Source organism: Pteropus alecto, unplaced genomic scaffold, assembly GCF_000325575.1.
Source record: "Pteropus alecto unplaced genomic scaffold, ASM32557v1 scaffold98, whole genome shotgun sequence".
NCBI lineage: Eukaryota > Metazoa > Chordata > Mammalia > Chiroptera > Pteropodidae > Pteropus > Pteropus alecto.
In genome coordinates, this window is record NW_006443570.1 from 11,448,370 (window position 1) to 11,470,408 (window position 22,039).

The 22,039-nt window shown below is 39.3% G+C and overlaps 1 protein-coding gene and 4 non-coding genes across 8 annotated transcripts in view; all 5 read right to left on the reverse strand.

The window, feature by feature from the left end:
* Window positions 1-15,768, reverse strand: part of TEX14 (testis expressed 14, intercellular bridge forming factor) — a 63,424-nt gene extending 47,656 nt beyond the window's left edge. For 3 of the 4 annotated variants that reach the window (XM_025041799.1, XM_025041802.1, XM_025041801.1), the window contains exons 1-2: window positions 15,626-15,768; window positions 672-786 (exon numbers count right to left, since the gene is read on the reverse strand). In XM_025041799.1, coding sequence (XP_024897567.1) covers window positions 672-786; window positions 15,626-15,761 — 251 coding nt within the window. In that variant the 5' untranslated portion in view covers window positions 15,762-15,768. Of the gene's footprint in view, window positions 1-671; window positions 787-1,320; window positions 1,696-15,625 lie in introns of those variants that run through there. The other variant, XM_025041800.1, reaches the window with a different exon arrangement.
* Window positions 1,487-1,701, reverse strand: LOC112473425. The gene has a single exon (XR_003043997.1). It is a non-coding gene; the product is annotated as a small nucleolar RNA U3 (small nucleolar RNA).
* Window positions 5,650-5,863, reverse strand: LOC112473427. The gene has a single exon (XR_003043998.1). It is a non-coding gene; the product is annotated as a small nucleolar RNA U3 (small nucleolar RNA).
* A 2,999-nt stretch (window positions 15,769-18,767) lies between the features above and the next one.
* LOC112473419 lies at window positions 18,768-18,931 on the reverse strand. Its single transcript, XR_003043992.1, has one exon. It is a non-coding gene; the product is annotated as a U1 spliceosomal RNA (small nuclear RNA).
* A 2,571-nt stretch (window positions 18,932-21,502) lies between these two features.
* LOC112473420 lies at window positions 21,503-21,666 on the reverse strand. The gene has a single exon (XR_003043993.1). It is a non-coding gene; the product is annotated as a U1 spliceosomal RNA (small nuclear RNA).
* Window positions 21,667-22,039: the final 373 nt, after the last annotated feature.

Here is a 22,039-nt window from a genome sequence, read left to right on the forward strand (position 1 = left end):
GTGAAAATATAGAATCCAGTAAGCACTCAAAACCCATTTCTGGTTCTGTCCAATGTGAATTGTAAAAATATGGCTGTCGCCTCTCTGTCAAGGAAGGTGGCTGTGAAGATCTAGTGCTAGTGAAGATCTAGTGAAAAGCAAAAATGCTACACAAAGAGATGTTCACTAGTGAAGATGAATCATTACATTGTGTTGCTGTTCCATATTAAAATTTGGACCAACTATTAAACTCAGGTTCTTTTAAACCATGACTACAAGAGCCAGGCAAAAATCATCTTGATAAAGCAATGCCAAGTATATTAACCGGTGAAAAACCTGGTCGTAGGGTACATTAAACGGCTTAAGGGAATCACACAAATCATACAAATTAGCTAGTCATTAACAACATGGTTTGCATATTTCCACAAAGTGCTACACAAATATGCAAACCATGTTGTTAATGACTAATTAATTAATTAATGACTAATAAGTTTCATTTATTTCATAGGGCCTAGCAAAACTGCTTTTTATTAGCAGTTAAAAGTATGTTTTATCATATGTATATAATTGTATTTCAATATGTTAGTAAAAGTTCTTTTAATATCTTGTCAAATTAGTTTCCAAATGCCCCAACTCATCTTATGAGGATACACTACTACTTATTTTCTAAATAGCAATGTTATTGTACTTACTGATTTGGATCTGATCCATAATCCACCAGAATATCAACTAATTTTGTAAGGCCTAATAATGCTGCAATGAAAAGTGCTGTCTGGCCCAGGGAATTAACTGCATCGACATAAATTCCTGCAAAACAAATACCAGGATCAATGTAAGTAACAGGGCATTTCCTGATGTAAAACTAAGGAACTTCATATTAGGGGGGAAAAAAAATAAAATTCATTTATACAATGCTTTCATATATTACTATTGCAAACTTTTTTTAAAAAGAAAAAATGAAAGCCTTCATTAGGCACACAAACACAAAAAGCCACAGAGCAAGTAGAAGGCAACAATAGTTGGCTTCATCAAAAACATTCTTTACAGAAAGTTGGACTAAAGCATTTCACCACACTTTGGTACCAAAAAAATGGACTAAAATTATTCTTAACCTCCAGAGGATGGTAATTGGGGGTGCTTATGATACTGTGAATTAGGGAGAATATAATATGGAACAGAAGGCCCCACCTTTATACCCTGCTAAAATATAATGACTATCAATTGAGGTAAAGTTAATTAGGATCAAGGCCCCAATCCTATCACGTGTTAACAAGAAGCCTACCAATAAAGATAACAGAACATCTAAAGCCAGTACAAAAAATGCTACAGCTTTAAACATACCATAAAGAAAACTACTCATCATCAAACTTTTACGACATGTGTGAACACTTCACTTTAGGTAACACCTCAACACAAAAGAAAAAACGCCCAAGTTCATAACAATGATAGCTCTACATAACTCTAGCACTAATACAGCCTAATTTTATATTACGGAATGAAGACAGAAACCACTCAGACCGCGTCTTCTCCCTCTTAACCTTCCAAAGGAAGGAAAGAACGATCATCAATGACCAATGGCAGTTGCAATAAGCAACACCAAAAGCCAGCTTCACGCTCAGGAGATGACGCTACAGCTCCTCCTCGTGGTTTCGGGTGCTCTACACGATCAGAGAAACTTCTCTAGTAACAAACTATAGAAATGATCCCTGAAAGTATAGTCTTAACCTGCAACCGCTGGTTTTTCGAAAGTGAACGAAACCCACACATATTTTACTGATGGTGAGTTTTTCTAACGGCACTATTTTGTCCAAATGTATATTAGCCTGTGTTTCCTAAAGAATCTTTCATTTCCCAAAGCTTGATAAAGCATGTTTACTATTCTTGCATTCCCGAAGACATTTCAAGCTGGCATTTAATTAACATACGGTTGCTAAACAGCCAATGACACGCCAGTTATTTTTCAACCCCGCCCTGCTTCTCGCTGCAGTTTCGCAGCGTCAGTTTTACGTGAAACGGTGACAACTACAAAGTGCGCGGGCGTGTTAGGACCCGCCTCAGTTTAGACCTACGCATGAATGCTGAGACCTTAACAAGAGAAAAAAAGTATAAGTGGAAGATGAAAGTAACGTCCCAATGTCTATGACATTTGCAAAACGTTCTCTGTTTTTAAATTTTATTCTGTGATCAAAATACCAGATATATACATGTTCTCTTGGATTTTTTTTTTTCAAATCAAGAAATTTTTATGTACATGAAATTATGTTTAAACAAGCAGGATGATGCATCTGTTAAAGAAAAAAGCCACAAGCCGCAAATGGCGTCACTCATGCTAAAAGCCCATATCAAACCTGGACTTAATACCTCATCTAATTGCAGTTTTAACTTCTCCCAGAAACACAATCTTAATTAACCAGTCTAGAATTTTCTGGTCAAGCACCAGTAAGGTAATCTGTTGCATAGGTCCTCTCCATCCCCCATATAAAGAAACAATCTACATGATTAAAAATAAAAAATAAAAATCCCATGTCTGTTCCCCAAAGAAAAGATGTGCTGGCCCCAAAATAATCCTTCCTTTTCTTTCACTAATAGCTCCCTTGCCCCACCCTGCTTCCTCTAAAAACCTTCTATTGTATACAACCCCTCAGAGCGTACTTCTAGTCGCTAGATGGGATGATGCTGGATTCATGAACTGCATAATAAACCCAATTACATCTTCAAATTTACTTAGTTTAATTTTGTGTGTGTGTGGTTTTTTTTTTTAACACATCATTCCCCTGCTTAAAGCTTCCCAGCTCTTAGGCTAAAGATAAAACCTCTCTAAATAGTTTACAAGGCCCTTCTTGATCTGGCACACACTCACACCTCCAACCTTATTTTTCACCAAATTCCCCTCACTCCAGCCATACAGAACTTACAGTTCCTCATACTCATCATGTTTCCTTTTGCCACAGGGCCTTTGTATAAACTGTATTCTCTGCCAGGAATTCTCTCCCCATTCCTTCCCTAACTTAACTTCAATTCATCATTGGGAATTGTCTCAGAGAACCATTCTCTGACATCCTTAACCAGATCAAAAAACTCTTCTGTGTGATTATTTGATTAATCCCTGCTCCCAGCATAAGACTATGTTACAAAAGGGCAGACTGGACAACGAAATGGCTTTCCATACACACAATATCCCAAGCATCTAGAATTGAAGGAAAAACCCCAGCAAAGGTGTCCAGTGCACAGAACCAGGAAATGTAGGGGTAGTTAACATTATCATTGGCCATTTTAAAGCCATAGGGAGAAATGAGTCGTGAAACATACTACCCAAACAGCTGAGGTCGAGGTCGTGGAGCCCAGAGGGTCCACTAACATCTTCAGGGACAAGCTGAAAGAAAAAAAGCCAAAAAGTAGGGCAAGAAGGACATCAAGAGAGGTAAGAGAAAAAGCTGAAACAAATGGGTCACAGTGACAAGAGGTAAGAGTTTCAAAAAAAGAGTATCATACTGTTGAATTGTACACCAGAAACTTACTGGATTTTGTTAACCAACGTCACCATAATAAAAATAAAATAATAAAAGAAAAATGTTTTGCTAACCAAAAAAAAAAAAAAGTATCGGTCAACAGCTTCAAAGCTAGAGAAGTTTAGTAAGAAGAAACAGTGTTCTTGGTGAGAGCAGTGTTAGTGGGATTCACATTTCTTACTGTTCAGGGCTTGCTGTGCTACAAGTTATTTGTGGCATGTCTGTCTCCCTACTAGGCTGTCTCTTTAACCTGGAGTGTAAGAAGTGCCTAATTTATCTGTCTTCAGTGCCTGGTAAATTTATCTGCCCAAGCAAGCCTAAGAGTAGAGAAGAGCAGCAAAGAACAGTGTGGGAAGACAATTCTCCATGGATTGCTCCTGTTTCTACATGTCATGAGAGTGAGGCCCTAACTATCCTTTTTTTTCAAGATGTTTGTACACCAAACTTTGGAAGATATATCAGAGCAGAATGCAGGCATGCTTATTGTCCAGTATAATAAAGATAATGTCTCCCTTTGGAACAAAGGTCCATTATAAAAGATTTGGGCTGGGTTCCTGGAGCTCGGGGTACTTCTACTGCACAGGAACCCACTACATGTGCAGTGTTATCTAGTTCTTTTCATGGCTCAGTGGGAACTGGAGTTTGAGGAAGCAGCACTAAAAATGCTAATGTTCTAATATTCTAGCTACTGCTGTTGCTATGAGTAATAAACTATCATTGAACTCTGAAGCAGGTATTTCGTGTCTTCTGCCTATATCCATAAAACTGTAGCAGGCTAATCCATAGACAGACAAGTGAAACTGCAAAGATAAAAGTGGGTTTATTCACTGGCATGAGAATTGAATTAGATGAATAGATCCTGCTTTCCCAGTTTATTAAGGGCACTGCCACCTCCAACAGGAAATGAAGTCTGTACCTAAAGTGAACTATATCACATAATAGTCATTAGAATTATAAGATTTTTTACTGATTTTTTTTAGGCCAGTGTTCAATAACAAATGTGATATATTAAATGTAAAACTAGAGTAGCTTCCTAAAGCAGATATCAGGAAAAACATCTGATTAGCCTGGAACGATTTAAAGGTGAGGCCAAAAATGAAAGCAAAATATTTAGACTAAAAAAACATACACACATGAGACTAACAAGGTTGATTTATAATTTCATTTAGCTAAAGAAACATAGTTAAAATAATCATAGCACTGACGAGAAAAAAAAGAAAGAACTGTGAACAACAAAAAAAAAAGTGGGGGTGGGGGGGCTACTCTGGCAAGCCTGACAAGCTTAGGAACTAAAAGTAACCACACAGGATGTTTAAATCATTACAAAAAAAAAAAAAAATCCTAACTGGCAAGTTATAATGAGAAGTCACGTCCTAAAACCTATATGATAGGTTAACCTTCACCTTGAGCAAGCCCCATCCAGATTTTATGCTTCTAGAATAACATAATGTCAGAATGATCTTCTTCAGATCTCCAAAGATAAACACCCCTCTTACCAGGTAAGGCCATCCCAACATTCCTCATTATCTTTAATTCTCATACTTCTGTAAACTATGTTAAATGTTTCTTATCCTATACCCACCAATGTAAAAGAAACATCTCTCCATTTTGCTTTCTCTCACCTCCTTAATCTTCCACCAGTGGACTTCATGTGGCCTCCATAAAACTATTACTCCTCGGGGACTGGCCCCTAAACCTTGGCTCAAATAAACTCTTAAACCCAACCTTTCTGTAGGTTTGAAATTTATCTTTATGGCGCAGCATAAGAACAAACCTTCTCAAAACAATTAAAAACATCAAATGTGCATTTAAAACTAAATTACTTTGATAGACTGTCTACTACTGCTCAAAACACAGGTGCTTCAAACACCTTAACAACAAAACAAGGTTCAGACAAAACTTGTCCAGGAAAGGTGGCAACTACATGTAAACACCATATACTCACTGGCAAAAAAAGCAGAAAATACTTGGGGAGAAGGAAAAATCCCTCTCCTACCACAGAAAAAGCTATGAAAATGTAAAACAAATGACAAAGACTAAGCAAAGAAAAAATCATACCAAAACTGAAAAAATACAAATGTAACCATACACTTGGGATTAAAAAAAAAAAAAACCAAACAAAATGAAGTATTATAACACTAGCACAGTTAGTTAACCGAGAACCACTCAGACTGCATTCTCTCCTTCTCACTCTCTCAAAGAGAGAGAAGAACGATCATCAATAGCTAGTGGCAGTTACAAATGCAACACCAGAAGCTAGCTTCACGCTCAGAAGAGAATACTGCACCTCCTCCTCATGGTTTCGGGTGCTCTACACATTCAGAGAAACTTCTCTAGTAACAAACTATAGAAATGATCCCTGAAAGTATAGTCTTAACTTTGAACTTGCCGCCTCTGCTGGGTCTATGGCAGCCGTAAACCTTTTACTCATGGTGATGTTTTAACGTTCTTTTAAAAATATCTTATAAACATATTTCAAAGTGTCGTTTTACATACAACTTTTAAACAAATTCTGTATACTATTAAGAGTTTTTTTCTTTAAGAAGCTAAGACTTCAAATAAAAGAAAAAAAAAGACTTCAAGTTCTTTATTAACATATTATGACCAACAACCAATCAGAAGCTCTTATGTCTTTTTGTCTCCTAAATCACTAACACTCCCAGACTGGTGTAAGACAAAAGCTATGCTTGGGTATATCAAATAGTTCTCTAATCTTAAATATGACACAAAGCGTCTATGGATAAGATTTTTAAAATTTGTTTAATCTCTAAGATCCTGAATTTTAAAAGGTAATAGGGTTAATTTCACCCTTTTACTTTGAGACTATCTGCTGGTTACCTGAGTGTGGACCTGAGGGGCACATACTGGCTCACCTAGGTAGTTTTTCAAAATAAGGTACCCAAGCCAATCTTAAATGGATAAAGAAGAGGTTTATTTGGAAAAACAATTCTCTATACTTATTTTTTTTAATTAGGAAAAAAAGCAATGAAAAACTATAGCATTGTTACTTCATGTTGGGGGCAAGGAGGGGAGAAGGATCTGATTTTTATTGGTAATTTTGTACATTTTTTGTACTGTTTAAATTTTTTTTAACCTTAGACTATATCATCTTTATTTTTAAATATCAGCATGTCTACCTATCCAGAAATTACAGCTTGGTTTTAGTTTTCTTTTTTGTGCCCCTCAATATTAAAAAAATAATAATAAAATCCAACCTAAAGAAGTCATACTATTTTTTTAAAAATGACTTGCCAGGTGAGTTTCAAGAGTTGCTTACCCCTCCTCTTCTCCCAAGAAAATTCTGATTTAAATATGATTTCTCTTAAGTCATTAGGCGGGGAGGGGGAGCTACCATATCTCCAGTACTTTAATATGTTCCAGGCCTTCTACTAAACTCTTTAAAACATGGATCATCCCATTTTACCTTGGAAATAACCCTAAGAGGTTGAGGAAATAGAAACTTAGAATGTTAAAGTGGCTCACGCAGGCCACGAGGCTGTCTCCTGCTGCCTTGAGCACTGATAGTCCTCCCTTCTGTATGTTGAAAGCATATGACCCACAGGAAAGGCTCTTTGTGTTTTGCCCAGAGATAAAAGTTGTAGGTAAAATTTAATAAACTGCACAGTAGAAGAATAATAAAGGCTACTACATTTCAGAAGAGGAAGAGAAGCAGATCACTTTAAAATACATCAAAGAAGAAACTAGCGCAGAATACTTTTAAAGAATAGAGGAATGGTGCCAAACATTAGACTTGTGGGCTGAAGCCAGGCCCTGAAAGGCCTTAGGGCACCAACATATTTTTAGAGAGCATTTCTACCAGGTCAGAAAATCAAAAACGGATTTTTTTTTTTTTCCAAAAGCACTTAAAATAATAAAAGATAATTCCCGATCAGGCCTCTGTTGAAGAAAGGATATCCACATACATTTTGCTTACAACTGTTTGATGGGTCGCTGCTTCCACATTAATAGGAATGGTGAAAGTGCTGTTGGGAGATGAAACCTTGTTATTCCAAATAACAGCCAGAGATGTGGACTCATGGTTTGCTTCTTAGATGTATTGTGTTTATGCCCCCCACAACTAAGGCCTTCCCTTCTCTTGTTCCCTTTGCCTAAAACACTGATTGAGAGTCAGTACATCTGGCATCTTGGACCAGTCTGGCCCACATTTCCTCTAATCACAGATGTAGATTTCATATCTTTAAAACTATGTGAAATGAAAATGCTATAGCTACCAAATTAGTGCTTATATTTTAAACAACAGCTGCCTATTATAAGGTTTTCCAACCATACATCCCATGCTCATCCTTGTCACCAGCTAGTCCTTTCAGCAGCCAGATAATAAGGTTTGACATGTTCACTATGTCTAAGAAGTTTTGTTCTGAACAACCTCTTGGTGCTTCCTTTGCTTACCTTTAAAATGGGCATGAAAATACTGGAACCTATGTCATATAAAGGAGACTGCAAAAATGAGGTAACATTTGTGAAATGCCTTAACAGAATCTGGCAATCAGGGAGCACTTATATGATCTTTGCATGCTTTACAAGGACAATGTGCACACTACTGATTAGTGGCAATCACTGAACTGTTTTCATTCAGTTGTTGACACTGGTTTTTCTCCCACTCTTCGGCAGTTTCAAAAACACACAGCTATCCCTGACACCACAAAAGGGAAGGGAGAGTTTTGTGGACATTTTTCAGAACTTTGTAATTAATGAATCGATGAAGTGACAGGGAATATATGTCACTGGTGATTTGCCTAACTTCATGGCCTCAGGTTTGAGTCTCCAAAAGTGGCAGGTTAATATGACACTATTATGATTGAGATCCAGTGATTCTCAACTGGGGGCCTTTCTCCAAAATCCATGGAGAGATTTTTCAGAATACAGTAAAGATACTGGCCCTAGGAGCTTATGAGAATCTAGATGGGTCTAGGATGGGTGGGAATTACGTGTTTTGGCTGACTCTCATGCCTGTGAAACCATTCATAATGGTAAAAGGTTAATAATAATAGCAAAATCTATTAAGCTCCCAATATTATACTACACTCTGTGCTAAAAGTTTCACACATATGTCATTTAATCTTTTTTGAGGTAGTTATTATTATTATCCCCATTTTATAACAAAGGAAACTGAGACACAGAGAGTCTGATAACTTGGCCAAGGAGATGTCAATCTGGAGCTGGCTTCTGGCCACTCTGTTGGGCCATGGGACTTACTGGTGAACAATGAAATATCTTGGGTGCTACACTCAAATTATTATTTATTTTAATATATATTTGGAAGACATTACAAAGTAATAATGAGCCACTACTTACAGGCCTATTGAAATAGCTAAGATCCAAAACACCAAGCCCTGGCAAGCAACAGAAATGGTAAGCTACCCTTTCTCACCATTTTCTGTTTTTTGTAGAGCAAAAGAAAGTCTCATTCATTGCTAGTGGGAATGTGAAATGGCACTGCCACTTCGGAAGACACTTTGGTAGTTTCTTACAAGGCTAAACATAGTTTTTCCATACAATCTAGCAATTGTACTCCTTGGTATTAACCTAAAAATTAGTTGAAAGCTTATGTCCTCACAAAAATCTGCACATGAATGTTTACAGCAGCTTTACTCATAATTATCAAAATGTGGAAACAACCAATATGTCTTTCAGTAGGCGAATGGATAAGCAAACTGTGGTACATCCAGACAATAAAATATTATTCAGTGATAAAAGTAAATGAGCTGTTAAGTCACCAAACGACATGGAGGAATCCTAAATGCATACTGCTAAGTGAAAGAAGCCAATCTGAAAAGACTACATCCTTTATAATTGCAACTATATGACATGGAAAAGGCAAAAATATAGAGACAGTAAAAAAATCAGTGGTTGCCAGGGTTCAAGGGAGAGATGAACAAGAGCGGCATACAAGATTTTTAGGCCAATGAAACTATTATAGTATGATACTGTACTCACAAACACATAACATTATATACTTGTCAAAACCTGTAGAACTGTATAGCACAGAGTAAATCCTCATGTAAACTATGGACTTTAGTTAATAATAATGTATCAATATTTATTTTAAAAAACACTCATTGAAACTATCAATTAAACCTGTGGCTTCAAGGATATCTTGTTCAGAACAGGAATCAAGTAGGTAGTGCTGGGTAATCCACTAGAAGCAGACCACGAGACTCGAGGGTGAGATGCCTGGAGTGCCCATGAAAGACCTATAGACCACGTATGTCCAGGAGTATGGATGGTACTCAAGGCACCACAGAACTGTCATAGGCTCTGAGCACTGGGAAAAACTAACGACGAGCATATACGCCCCAGGCAGAATATGAGAATTTTCTCCGAGTGTGTGGGGGGGCGGCGGGGAGAGAAACCAAGACCCCAGGGGGAATAAAAAGACCTCTGTGTACTAATATTTAAGAGTTACCATGCCCACCCAGTCATTTAAAAGTGAAGCCCAGGAAGTAAAAGCCCCACCATGCCCGCAAAACTTCCAATTGGCTTTTTCCAACCAGCTTTTTAGTGGCTCACTTTAAAACTCTGACGGGCCAGAATCTCCACAGGCCCAAGGAAAGCTCTCAGTGAGAGAGAACAAAATAAACAGGAAAACTTTATTTTATACTTCCTAACAATTTCATTCAGTAGCAAAGTTTAAAACATCATTTTTCCTTGTAAATTTTTCAGAAACATCAAAATTGCAATAGGCGTTATCATACGGCTTCCTAGCAGCCAATCACATCCTGCGTGCATCTGACTCCTACTCAGTGAACTGCTATTATCCCACCCACCGCACCAGGCACCATCTGGGTCTAGGTGGGTCCCACCGGTGGACTGTAAGCTAAAGTAGTGGTATTCTCGCTCCTTGTCCAGACGCGCTGCTTCTTGCCTGCTAAAGAAGTCTGCCAGCTTGGAAAGACCAGATTTCTTTTGCCTTGAAAGAGAGAAGAGGGGTTACTATGTGATAGCCTGCTGAAATGTGAAAGGGTTAAAGGATAATTAAAACCTGAAACTGGACAAAGGAAGTCTATACCTTAGGCCTAGTTTCTGGAACCCCTAACCGCATTCTGTTAATCATGAAACTTGTAACAATGAGCTCATACACTAACTGCCAATTTTAGCCTGTGTAACCCTGCTTGCTTGCGTGGCATGAAAAATAATTAATTGTATATAAGCTGAAAATTACTGTTTGGCCATCGCCCATGGGAACACTGGCTACTGCCCATGGGAACATAGGCAATCACCCATAGGAACATAACATTCTAACAACAAGCTTTCTGCTTCTGTACTCCCTGCTTGCACACCTGACCAGTGGGTTGACAGGTAGTAAATAGGAGAGAAATAGATCTTTGTGTTTAAGATAGAATGAAGAATGGGATTTAGAGCTTAAAAACCTTGTATCTTGGCATTTCGGGGCTGCTCCTTTGTACAGGACAGCTGCCGGCTAATAAACAGCCTTTGAGAGCATACTTGGTTTGGTCTATTCTATACAGGCCACAACAACTAGATAGCTTTGGGATGGGGGCTGGTCAACAGAAAGACCAAAACCAATTAATGATTAGAGGGTTGAAACTTTCAGCTCCATCACTGCTACTCACCTCAAATCCTGCCCCACCTCTGGGAGGGATAAGGGAGTTGGAGATTTAATTCAGTTACCAATGGCCAGTAATTTAATCAATCATACTGAGTTAATGAAACCTCCATAAAAACCCCTGAGCAATAAGGTTCAGAGGGCTTCAAGATTGGTGAACACAGTGAAGTGCTAGGAGGGTAGCGTACGAGAAGATGGTATGAAAGCATGTATGCTTAGTGATAAACCAGTGATAGCAAGTAAAATGTTTCCTTGAGTTCTATAAATCATTCTAGGGAATTACTGAACTTGGATAAGGTTAAGAGCAGATTAGAGATGACAGGAAGAGTCATGAACTTGACAACAGATCTAGAGAAATTATCCAATCTGAAGGACACAAAGAAAAAAGATTACAAAAGAAAATTAACAGAGCTCCAGGGAGGGACTATAGGACAATATTGAAATGTCTAACATAAATACATGTGAATTTCCAGAAAGCAATGGCAGAAAGGTGCCCAAATTTGGTAAAAGATATTAATTTCTACAGTCAAGGTCAGCAAACCCCAGACAGGATAAATATTTTTTAAAAAATCACCCCTGGGCACACCATAGTCAATACACTGAAAAAAGAAACTCTTGAAAGAAGCCAGAGAAAAACAACTCATTATATACAGGCGAACAATGATTCAAATGACAGTTGCTTTCTCATCAAAAACTATAAAGGCCAAAAACATTGCCGAAGTAAAAAACATTCAAACTGGAATTCTATATCCAGTGAAAATATTCTTCGAGAATCATAGTGAAATAAAGACATTTTTAGATAAAAGAAACTCCTATTAATTTCTTTAAAGTATATATGACTCTTTAAAGCAAAAATTATAAAATTATATTATAGGGTTTATAACTCATACAGATATAATACTTATGGAATCTTTATGATAAAAGATGGGAAAAGGGAAGAAATAGGCTATACGGTTGTAGTATATGTTATGTGAAGTGGTACAATATTAAATATACTGTAAAAAATTAAAGATATAATCACTAGAACAAACACAAAAAATGATTCAGAGAAGTATAGCTAAAAAGCCAATAGCTAAATTAAAATGGAATTCTAAAAAATATTTAAGTCAAAGGGAGGCAGAAAAGAAGGAAGAGGGAAGCAAAAAACAGAGAGGACAAACAGGAAACAAATAATATAATAAAATGTTAGTTCTAAATCCAATCATATCAATAATTACATAAAATGTTAATGGACTAAATGCTCCAATTAAAAGGCAGAGAGAATGCCAGAATGGATTTTAAAACACAAGCCTCAACTATATACTCTATATTTTAACTATAAAGATACAGATATCCCATGCAACCGTAGGCATGAGGAGGTCGAAGTGGCTATATTAATATCAGACAAAGTAGACTTCAAGACGATAAGTATTACCAGAGATCAAGAAGGACATCTCATAATAATGATAGGGTCAATTCGTCAGGAAGATGTGACAATCCTACATATCTATGCACCTAATACCAAAACCCTTCCTACAGTCCATAAGGCCTGGTGCAGCTGCAACTTGCCTTGCCAGCTTCACCCCACACTACTCTCCCCTACCCCTTTGCTTTCTCCTCCCACTCAAGTCATCCAGACTCTTTTCTTTTCTAGAGCCTCTCCATCCTGAGGGCCTTTGCATCCCTTTAATCCTCCCTTGCCTCTGACTTTTACCTTTTACCTCCAACTTTAACCCCAACTCTTTTTCCTCCTTAAAGTCCTGGACTAAATATCACTTTCTCTAAGAAGTTTTCCTTGATTACCCCCCAGACAAAGGGGCTGAAATGTACCTGGTGTGCTCCCTTCCCTTCTGCCCTTTTCCCCGGGTCAATTACAAACTCCTGTCTGTTTCTTCTGATAGATTATACTCCTAGAAGGCAGGGCCATGTATAATTAAAAAAATGAATAAAGTCTGGGTTAAAGTTCTAGAAGTCAACTTTTGGCTTTTAGAATTCATTTAATATCTGTAGCAACTGGCCTTCTGGATGGGCCGAACTGAGTAGGATGTAATCAGGAAACAATTTTTCCCCTCCTACTTACTGCCTTCGAGTACACTGTCAGTTGGCTCTCCCTTCCCCTCTCCTGTGATGCATCTCAGGCAGATTCCACAGTATTTCAGCCACTCTGAGACATTCAAGCACAATCTCATCTCAGGTAACAAACTGTCCAGTCCCGCTGAAATCAAAACTGCTTCCTTGCTCTTCCACTACTCTGATCTCAGAGCTGTTTATGGCCATTCCAGAGACAAAGTAGTGGGAGAACCAAAGAGAGGACGAAGGGCAAAGGCCTTGTATCCTGCTGATGCTCTCGGTAGCTTTTGGCTTTGTCCTAATGCCTGCTCTTTTGCAGTAAAGTTCAGTGGGCCTTTCATATACCTTCACTCCACTGCACAGTGCCCTAATGCAAGCCAGTGCCCTCTCCTGCTGACTTCTTGTTACATCTCCAGGCTCTGTGTTGGGATTCTTCCTTACTTCATAGGTGAAGTTCCTCTAGATGGCTCAGCTACCCTTTAGAGAGTCTACTTACTCCACCAACTGGTAGAAGTGTGACTGCAACAACTGCTAGTCTTCCACACTCGCCCAGCCATCAAGGACTGCTCCAAGTAGAAGGCAGATAGATGGCAGTCTCTCTGACCCCTAAATTCTAGTTAACATGCCACATTCTCTTCATACCGTCGTGGTGGCAACTGGGGTGGGCTGACATGTTTCTACTGCTCAGCAGGCTGGGACATAGGCTCCCATCTCTCCTGCATGCAAATACCACAATTCTCTCCATGAGGTTCACCTGAAGGGCCTCTTGGCTTGAGGCAGGGGAGGGGAAAAGGCACCGAGTTCTATTCTTGTGAATGACTTTTCAAGAATCTTTACACCTCCTCCACTACCTCATTGCCTTCTCTTAGATAAGCCTGGGGTTGGGTGATGGAGTTGAAGGATAAATTTGGCCATCTCCTAAGAAGCCTTGCTTTAGACTATGGGGAAACTTGTCACCCCTTTTTCTCTACTTTGAGACTTTAGATGAAATCCTCAGACACAGACGAAGTCCTGCTTCATATCCAGTTACAGCTGCAAAGCCCCCCTCCCCGGCTCTAGCTTAATATCAAGAATTTAAATATGCAGAACATTCATGAGATGTCTAGGAGATAAATGTCCTAAAATTCTTCTCACCCTGGAGGGTGTGGATAAACAGACACTAGAAGTTATATGCTTATCTTAAACATCAATTTTTATGTTAAAACACACATGGATGGCGTACACACACACACACACACACACACACACACACACACACACACACTGGACTAAAACTTAGCCATAAAATTTTAAGAATAAAATCTTGTCATTGGTGATGTAGATGGACCTTGAAGGTATAATGCTAAGTGAAGTAAGTCAGACAGAGAAAGACAAATACCATATGATTTCACTCATATGTAAAATCTACAACAAACAAAAAAATTCATAGATACAGATCGGTCGTTACCAGAGGGGAAAGGGGCTGCAAGGTGGTCAAAAGGGGTGAAGGGGATCAATTGTATGTATGTATGGTGATAGACAGTTAACTAGACTTTTGGGGGTGATCACTTTGTAGTATATACAGAAGTCCAATTATAATGCTGTATACCTGAAACTTATATAGTAAACACATATATAGGGGAAAATAAAATAAGACCTTTCAAATAAATTATTGGGCACACTGTCCCCTACTTCATCTATAGATTCTAGGGGTGCTACATAAAAAAGTTTTGGAACTTTTTGAGGGAACTATTATGTTGGATACTTGGTTTCTGGAAGTCCTCAGGAATGCAGGACTGTTGAGGCAAACAGAGAAACACTTTAGAGACATTTGGTCACTCTGACTATTCCACAAACCAACTGAGCGAAGCTTCATAAGCTCCCTTCAATACTAAGAAGGGAGAGAGGAAATCCAGCAGGATTATGGTTACTCTGGAAAAAGCAGATTTGGATCTCTAGATCAGAGGCCAAATATCAGAGAGGTTTTGTTCATGTGTGTTTTTTTTTCGTGTTTGTTTGCTCTTTTGAAGATTGCCTAAGCTATGTTTATTATTTCTGTCTGTCCTACAGGCTGAGTTGCCTGTAGCCTCCAGCCAAAAAAAAACAAAAACAAAACAAAATCTGCAAACAAAAGCAGCAAGTGCCTAGAAGGAGCAAGGAAGGGTAGAGCTGTGAAAGCTGGCCTCATCACTCTACCACAGGCCTCAGAAGACCCAGTGGATGGAGGAGAAAAAGGGATCAGGCAGAATCAAAGGCAGGTGGCCAGGGCCTGAGGAGAAACCTTAAGAAACTAACAGTGGGAAGAACTTATGGTTTCCTAGCACAAAACAAAACAGCCTCAAAACAATGATTCAAGATCCCTACTGAACAACATGACTGTACTGGTAAAGAATCTCATCTCTAGATTTAACTTCCAATCCAATTTTTCTAAGAACTAGTTTCAAGATGTATCTGGTTTTCCTTCCAACGCTATTCAGAAGTGTAGACCGACTTGCATCTGCTATTTCAATAAAGTGCCTACCTTTCTTAAGGATCTTCTTCACCTTCACGTAGTTCCCTTGTTTGACATAATCATGAAGCTGAGCTTCCAAAGAGTCATTTCTTAAGGAACCAAGCTTAACAGGACAGGGGACTGGAAGATGAACAGCACGAGACATCCTGTTACAAAAGAAAGCAACATGCTTATTCTGAGTCATAAATGTAAGCAAGCAACTTAGATTCTTTTACATTTCTTTCACTTCTTATCCACTTCCATTTATAATGAAAAGGATTAGGGAAACAATTAGTGAAATTCTATAAGATTAATATTTGTCCTCAGTATCAGTTACTGTTGAAATTGAAAAACTGAATATACTTATTACTAATTCCTGGGACTAAAAGAGTGATGACTACTAGGAAGTAGAATTAGAAACAAACACGTTTGTTGTACAGTATAATGTAGTGAGTTGGGGTTGCAGTTCAGACTCTGAAGTTCTGGTCCTGGTTCTGTCTACTTAGTTAACTGTGTAACCTTGGAGAAATTATTTAAGCTTCACAGGCCTCAATTTCTTCCTCTGTAAATGGGAATAATAATCACCAGAGAGTTGATGAGAGGTTAAATGAGCTAATATGTGTAAAGTGCTTAGGGCCATACTTGGCACCAAGAGAGCTCTCTGTAGTTGTTAGCTGTTACTGTGCATGATAAGAACCATACAGAGAAATTTTAACTTTCTACATGTGGCATCCACACGTGACCATCATACAATCAAGTGTTTGTGGGTATACCTACCATGTGTCTCAAATGTGACAGGTACTGTGTGAGACACCTAAAATTGGATCGCTGCCATCATAATGCTCAGTCTAGCAGGGCAGGCAAATGGCACCACGTTGGTGCTCCACAGACAGTGGGTAAGAGAAGGAAAAAAAAATTGCATCCACATGAATCAACAAGCATGCGAATCAAGGGCAGAGCTATATGCTACATAGAGAGATATAGAAGGTGTGATATGAGGTGAAGTAAAAGGAAAAATCATGAAGGCTGACACATGTGATGGGTCTTCACCAGCGAAGAGGCTTTGAGGTTACTGAGAAGTAACACCTTCTTAATTTATCCACTGAGAAAATGTGGAAAGTGCTAATAACTTGAGTGTTTTAACTTTATTTCCTTTGGTATTTGTCAATTCCATATCAGTGACTACAAACATCATCCTAGTAACCCGTTAATAGCACAATGTTTTTAAGCAAACTGAAGTGACTAATATTGTTTAGTTTAAATATGAACTGAAGATTTTATAGCAAGTTGTCATTTCCTACCTTCATTTCTGCCTCCCTCTTTTTTCCAGTTATAAAAAAGAGTGGCCTATTTCTATTATGATTTGGATGGCTAATTGGGACTAAATCATACCCCCATTCATATGTTGAAGCCCTTACCCCCAATCCCTCAGAATGTGACTATTTGGAGACAAGGTCTTTAAAGAGGTGATTAAGTTAATATGAGGCTGTTAGAATGGGGTCATAATCCAATATGACTGGTGTCCTTAAAGGAAGAAGAAGAAACATCAAGAGTGAGGAACAAACATGTGAATAGGCGGCAAGAGGGTGGCCATCTGCAAGCCAAGGAGAGAAACCTCAGAAGAACCCAGCCCTGTTGGCACCTTGATCTTGGAATTTCAGCCTCCAGAACAGTAAGAAAACACATTTCTGTAGTTTAAGCCACTCATTCTGTAATATTTTGTTATGGCAGCCCTAGCAAACTAATACACCAAAAATAGCAAGTTATGTCGTGTGTCTTCTTGAAAGGGGAGTCTATAGTTACTATCTCCACTTCATTCATCCACTCAGCTGGATCGCGCCTGCACTGAGGGCCTGCTAATGTGATATTCTTCCCCATATTCCTGACATTGGGCTGCTAGCAAAAGTCACCAATCTCTTTTCACAACTGGACAGATCCAATGTGCATTTTCAAGCTGTCATATACTGCTGCTCAGTTTTTTACTTTTTATTTTTTGTGGTAAAATAGATATGACATAAAATTTACCATTTTAAACATTTTTAAGTGTTCAACTCAGTGGCATTCAGTATATATACACTGTTGTGCAACCATCTACCGTCCATCTCCAGAACTTTTTCATCCTCCCAAACTGGAACTCCATACCCGTTAAATACTAACTCCTATTTTCTCCTTTTCCAAGGCCCTGGCAACCACCATTCTATGTTGTCTTTAAAAATCTGACTACTCTAGGTAGTTCATGTAAGTGGAAACATACAGTATTCGTCCTTTTGTGATTGGCTTATATCACTATGACCTCAATGTTCATTCATGTTGCAGCATATGTCAGAATATCCTTCCTTTTAAAGGATGAATGATTACAGGTTCTTGTCAAGATGGTTGTATAGATTCACTGTGCTTGCCTCTTCCCATCATCGTGTTAAAGTTACAACTAAATTATAGAATAATCAACCTGGGGAACTATCTGAAGACTAGCTAAACAGAAGTAACTAAGGATAGAAAGAAGCCATAGACTGGGCAATGTGAGACTAAACTACCAATTTTTCATAAGAAAAAACATATGAATAATTTTCCATTGTGTGTGCATAGATACACATACACACCCCACTTTGTTTATCCATTCATCCATTGATGAACAAGGGTTAACTCCTCCTTTGGGTACTGTGAATAATGCTGCCTATAAAGAGTGGTGTACCTCTTCAAACCCCTATTTGCCATTCTGAGTATATATCCAGTAGTAGGAGTGTGGGATCATATGGAAATTCTACACTTAATTTTTTGAGGCACTGCCACACTGCTTCCTACAGTGGCTGCACCTTTTTTTTTTTTTTTTTTACATGGGATATCCCACCAGCAGTGGACAGATTCCAATTTTTCCAAAAATCTTCAACACCTGCCACTAGTAATTCTCACTGTGAATTGTGCATAAAATCATATTTCACTAACTTAGCTTCAGCGGTTTTCCCTCTGTAACATACCTAGAGTGAAAATTAAAACAAGGTTCACCCGCGTGAACAAGATACACATGCCTTTTAAAAGAAAATAAACTGGGACCCTTCTCCTTCAGTGAGCTACTTTAATTCCCACCGGATGACTTTCTTGAAATTGGAAGCACAAAGACAGTAAGAAATAAAACACCATGAAAGCAAATTCTAACATTTAACAAAGGACATAACAGGGGAGAGCGCGAACGCAGTCCCCCACTACCACAAATTATGCAGTCGAGTTTCCCACATTTGGGGAAATCGCAGGGGTCAGCACACCCGGAGTGCAATGGGTAAGCCTCGCCCTGGGAAAACCACCTTCGTGATCATGGTATCTCCCCTGCCAGGTAAGTATGAGTTGCCACCTCTGCCTGGCACCTCACTCTCGTCCTCAACAAGCTTTTTAGTCACGGTCAATTATATTCCTAATTCTTCAAGCCTTCAGTTAGAAAGTGCAAAGTTATTTATATGACAGAGACCAGAGTATGTCCTTTCCGCTATCCAGAGGAAGTTCTACCCCGTGAAGAATACACTCCAACGGCAGTCACCACTATCCTCATCTACATATCCCCGCCTCTTGACTCTGCGTCACTCTGCTTCTTGAAGCAGAGAAATTCGTTTTAAATCAGGCCTCATGACGATCCAAAAGACGATCGCCGACTGGTGTGGCTGGCGAGGTTTTTCAATTCCTCGCCTTCCCGGGTATACTCAGAGAGGTTCTGGCGTGGATCTGTTATGGTGGATCTGTTAGGACGAACCTAAATTCCTTGCTGTAAGGCAGTCTCGGAGGCGGAGGCGGAGGCGGAGGCGGAGGCGTGCAGCCCACAGGGAAGGACACACAATAGTTACCTAGGTCATACCCTCAGTCTCTCTCAGTCTATTTCCCAAAATTGTAAAGTAGGAGTAATATGCCTGCCTACCTCAACAAGATTTCTATGAGAACTGAAGAGAATGCGTGTAACAAGCAGCCTTGAGCACCTCCACCCCAACCTGGGACACTCTACTTCTGGACAGATGGCAGGGTGTAGCTGAGGACCCAAAGCTGGCTTCACTGGGATTCGAATCTGCAGTTCTTAGCATACGAGGAAGCAGCATCTGGCCTGGATTTGGTAACAAACCAAAGGCCCTCCCCTCCTTTGTTTCCTCCCTTCTTATGAGACAATGAAAATAGATGACTCACTGTGTTTTCTTTTCTGCCCTTTTGGCTAGGCTCTCCCAGCAAAACAACTGTTTGCAGGCACTAGCAGCAGTCCTTACCTTTTTGGCACCAGGGACCAGTTTCATGGAAGACAATTTTTCCACGGACTAGGGTAGTGGTGGTTTGGGGATGATTCAAGTGCATTACATTTATTGTGCGCTTTATTTCTATTATTATTACATTGTAAAATATAATTAATTATACAACTCACAATGCAGAATCAGATGCCACCAGATGCAGCTGTACAACTGAAGTACATAAGCTCACTTGCCACTATAAAGCCTGCCACCAGATGAAGCTTAATTTTTCACTTGCCACTCACTGATAGGGTTTTGATATGAGTCTGCAAGCAACTGATTATGGTCTCTGTGCGGTCAAACCTCTCTGCTAATGTTAATCTGTATTTTCAGCCACACCCCAGTGCTGGCATCACTGCCTCGGCTCCACCTGAGATCATCAAGCATAACATTCTCATAAGGAGCTTGTAACCTAGATCCCTCACATGCACAGTTCACAGTAGAGTTCATGCTCCTATGAGAACCTAATGCCTGATGACCTGAAGTGGAGCTGAGGCAGTGATGCTAGAGCTGGGGAGTGGCTGCAAATACAGATGAAGCTTCACTGGCCCACCACTCCCCTCTTGCCCTGTGGCCCGATTCCTAACAAGCCACGGATTACTACCAGTCCATGGCCCGGGGGTTGAGGACTTCTACATTATAGTATCAAAGGCTTTGGTGATGCAAAAAAAAAGTTTTGGTAGATGCAAAACTTTACCTCTGTCCTGTTAGAGTATCTGGCTTGGCCTAAGAATAAAACTGGCAGAGACAGTTTATCAGAATAAAAGAATACACATTTATTTAACATAAGTTTACCTGATACGAGCCCTTATAAGGAAGACCCAAAGAAGTGGCAAAACCTAAAAGCTTTTACATTAGGTTAAACAAAGAGAGGTAATTGTGAAAAAATAACTAACGTATATGATGAGGCTAAAGGTAGATCAGAATTATTTTAACAAGCTCTGTGTTTGCACAGAATTCTCTCAGCTTTGACTCCTCTGAGAATGTTTCTTTTCCCCTGGTACAGGGAAGATATCTTTCACATGGGGGCTTTATCACCTGCTTTCAGGAAGAAAAGGAGAGATCAAACTAGCTCTTATAGCTATTGTTTCTCAAGTGCTTTTAGCTCAAGATAATCCCTATAGTTGAGTGACATATTTTGGGGAGGACTATTCTGTGACCCTTCGAGTATTTCTCTCAGTCCACATGACTTTTTTTTAAAGCTTTGCTTATATTTTTGGAGGGTATTTTAAATTACACTTAAAAAATAAGGCTGTCCAATATAATGTAAACAATTATCATTTTAAAACCTTAGTAGCCACAAAAAGAAACAGTTGAAGCTGATAAACTTGTTTTACTTGCCCCCCAAATATGGGGGTATTACAATAACTTTTCTTCACACCAAGTTTTTAAAATCCCCTACACTTTGCCTTTTCAAGCACATCAATTCAGACCCTAAACAGGTAACTAAGAACAATATGACCCTAATGAAATGAGTTTTGTTAAAACTTTTTAAAAATAGGGTTATCTAACTCCACTTACTTATGAAAAAAATAATTCCTCAAATAACCCCCTAAAACAAAACACACTTCTGTAACCCCCACGCCTGACACAACTAGGTTACTCATTTAAAGAAAACACTTCAGCGAAATCTGCCTTTGACAGTTATATTCAGGGGAGAGCGCGAACGCAGTCCCCCACTACCACAAATTATGCAGTCGAGTTTCCCACATTTGGGGAAATCGCAGGGGTCAGCACACCCGGAGTGCAATGGGTAAGCCTCGCCCTGGGAAAACCACCTTCGTGATCATGGTATCTCCCCTGCCAGGTAAGTATGAGTTGCAGTTCACGCAGGAACTAGCCGCTCCTAGACACTTCATTGTAAGGTTCGGGTTACTCCTGAAACGACTCTAATTGGCCTTTATCTACATATAGCGACCCAAAACTCAGATTTTTGTACTATATCTTAGTATTGGTAACAGCAGAACATTCTACACAGCTTCCCAGGAAACGCTGTTCCAAGTGGCCGGGTCTGTAATCTACATACCCCACCTCCCAGCTTACGTCACGGGAGGCGCGGCAGGTCTGAGCCGTATCAGCGCTCGCTGGGGCTGCCCCCTGCTCACTCTCCGGAAAACCGGTCCCTCCTCCCACTCGCCCGACTTAAGTGACGTCTGCCAGGCTATATTTCCTGACGGAAATCCACCCC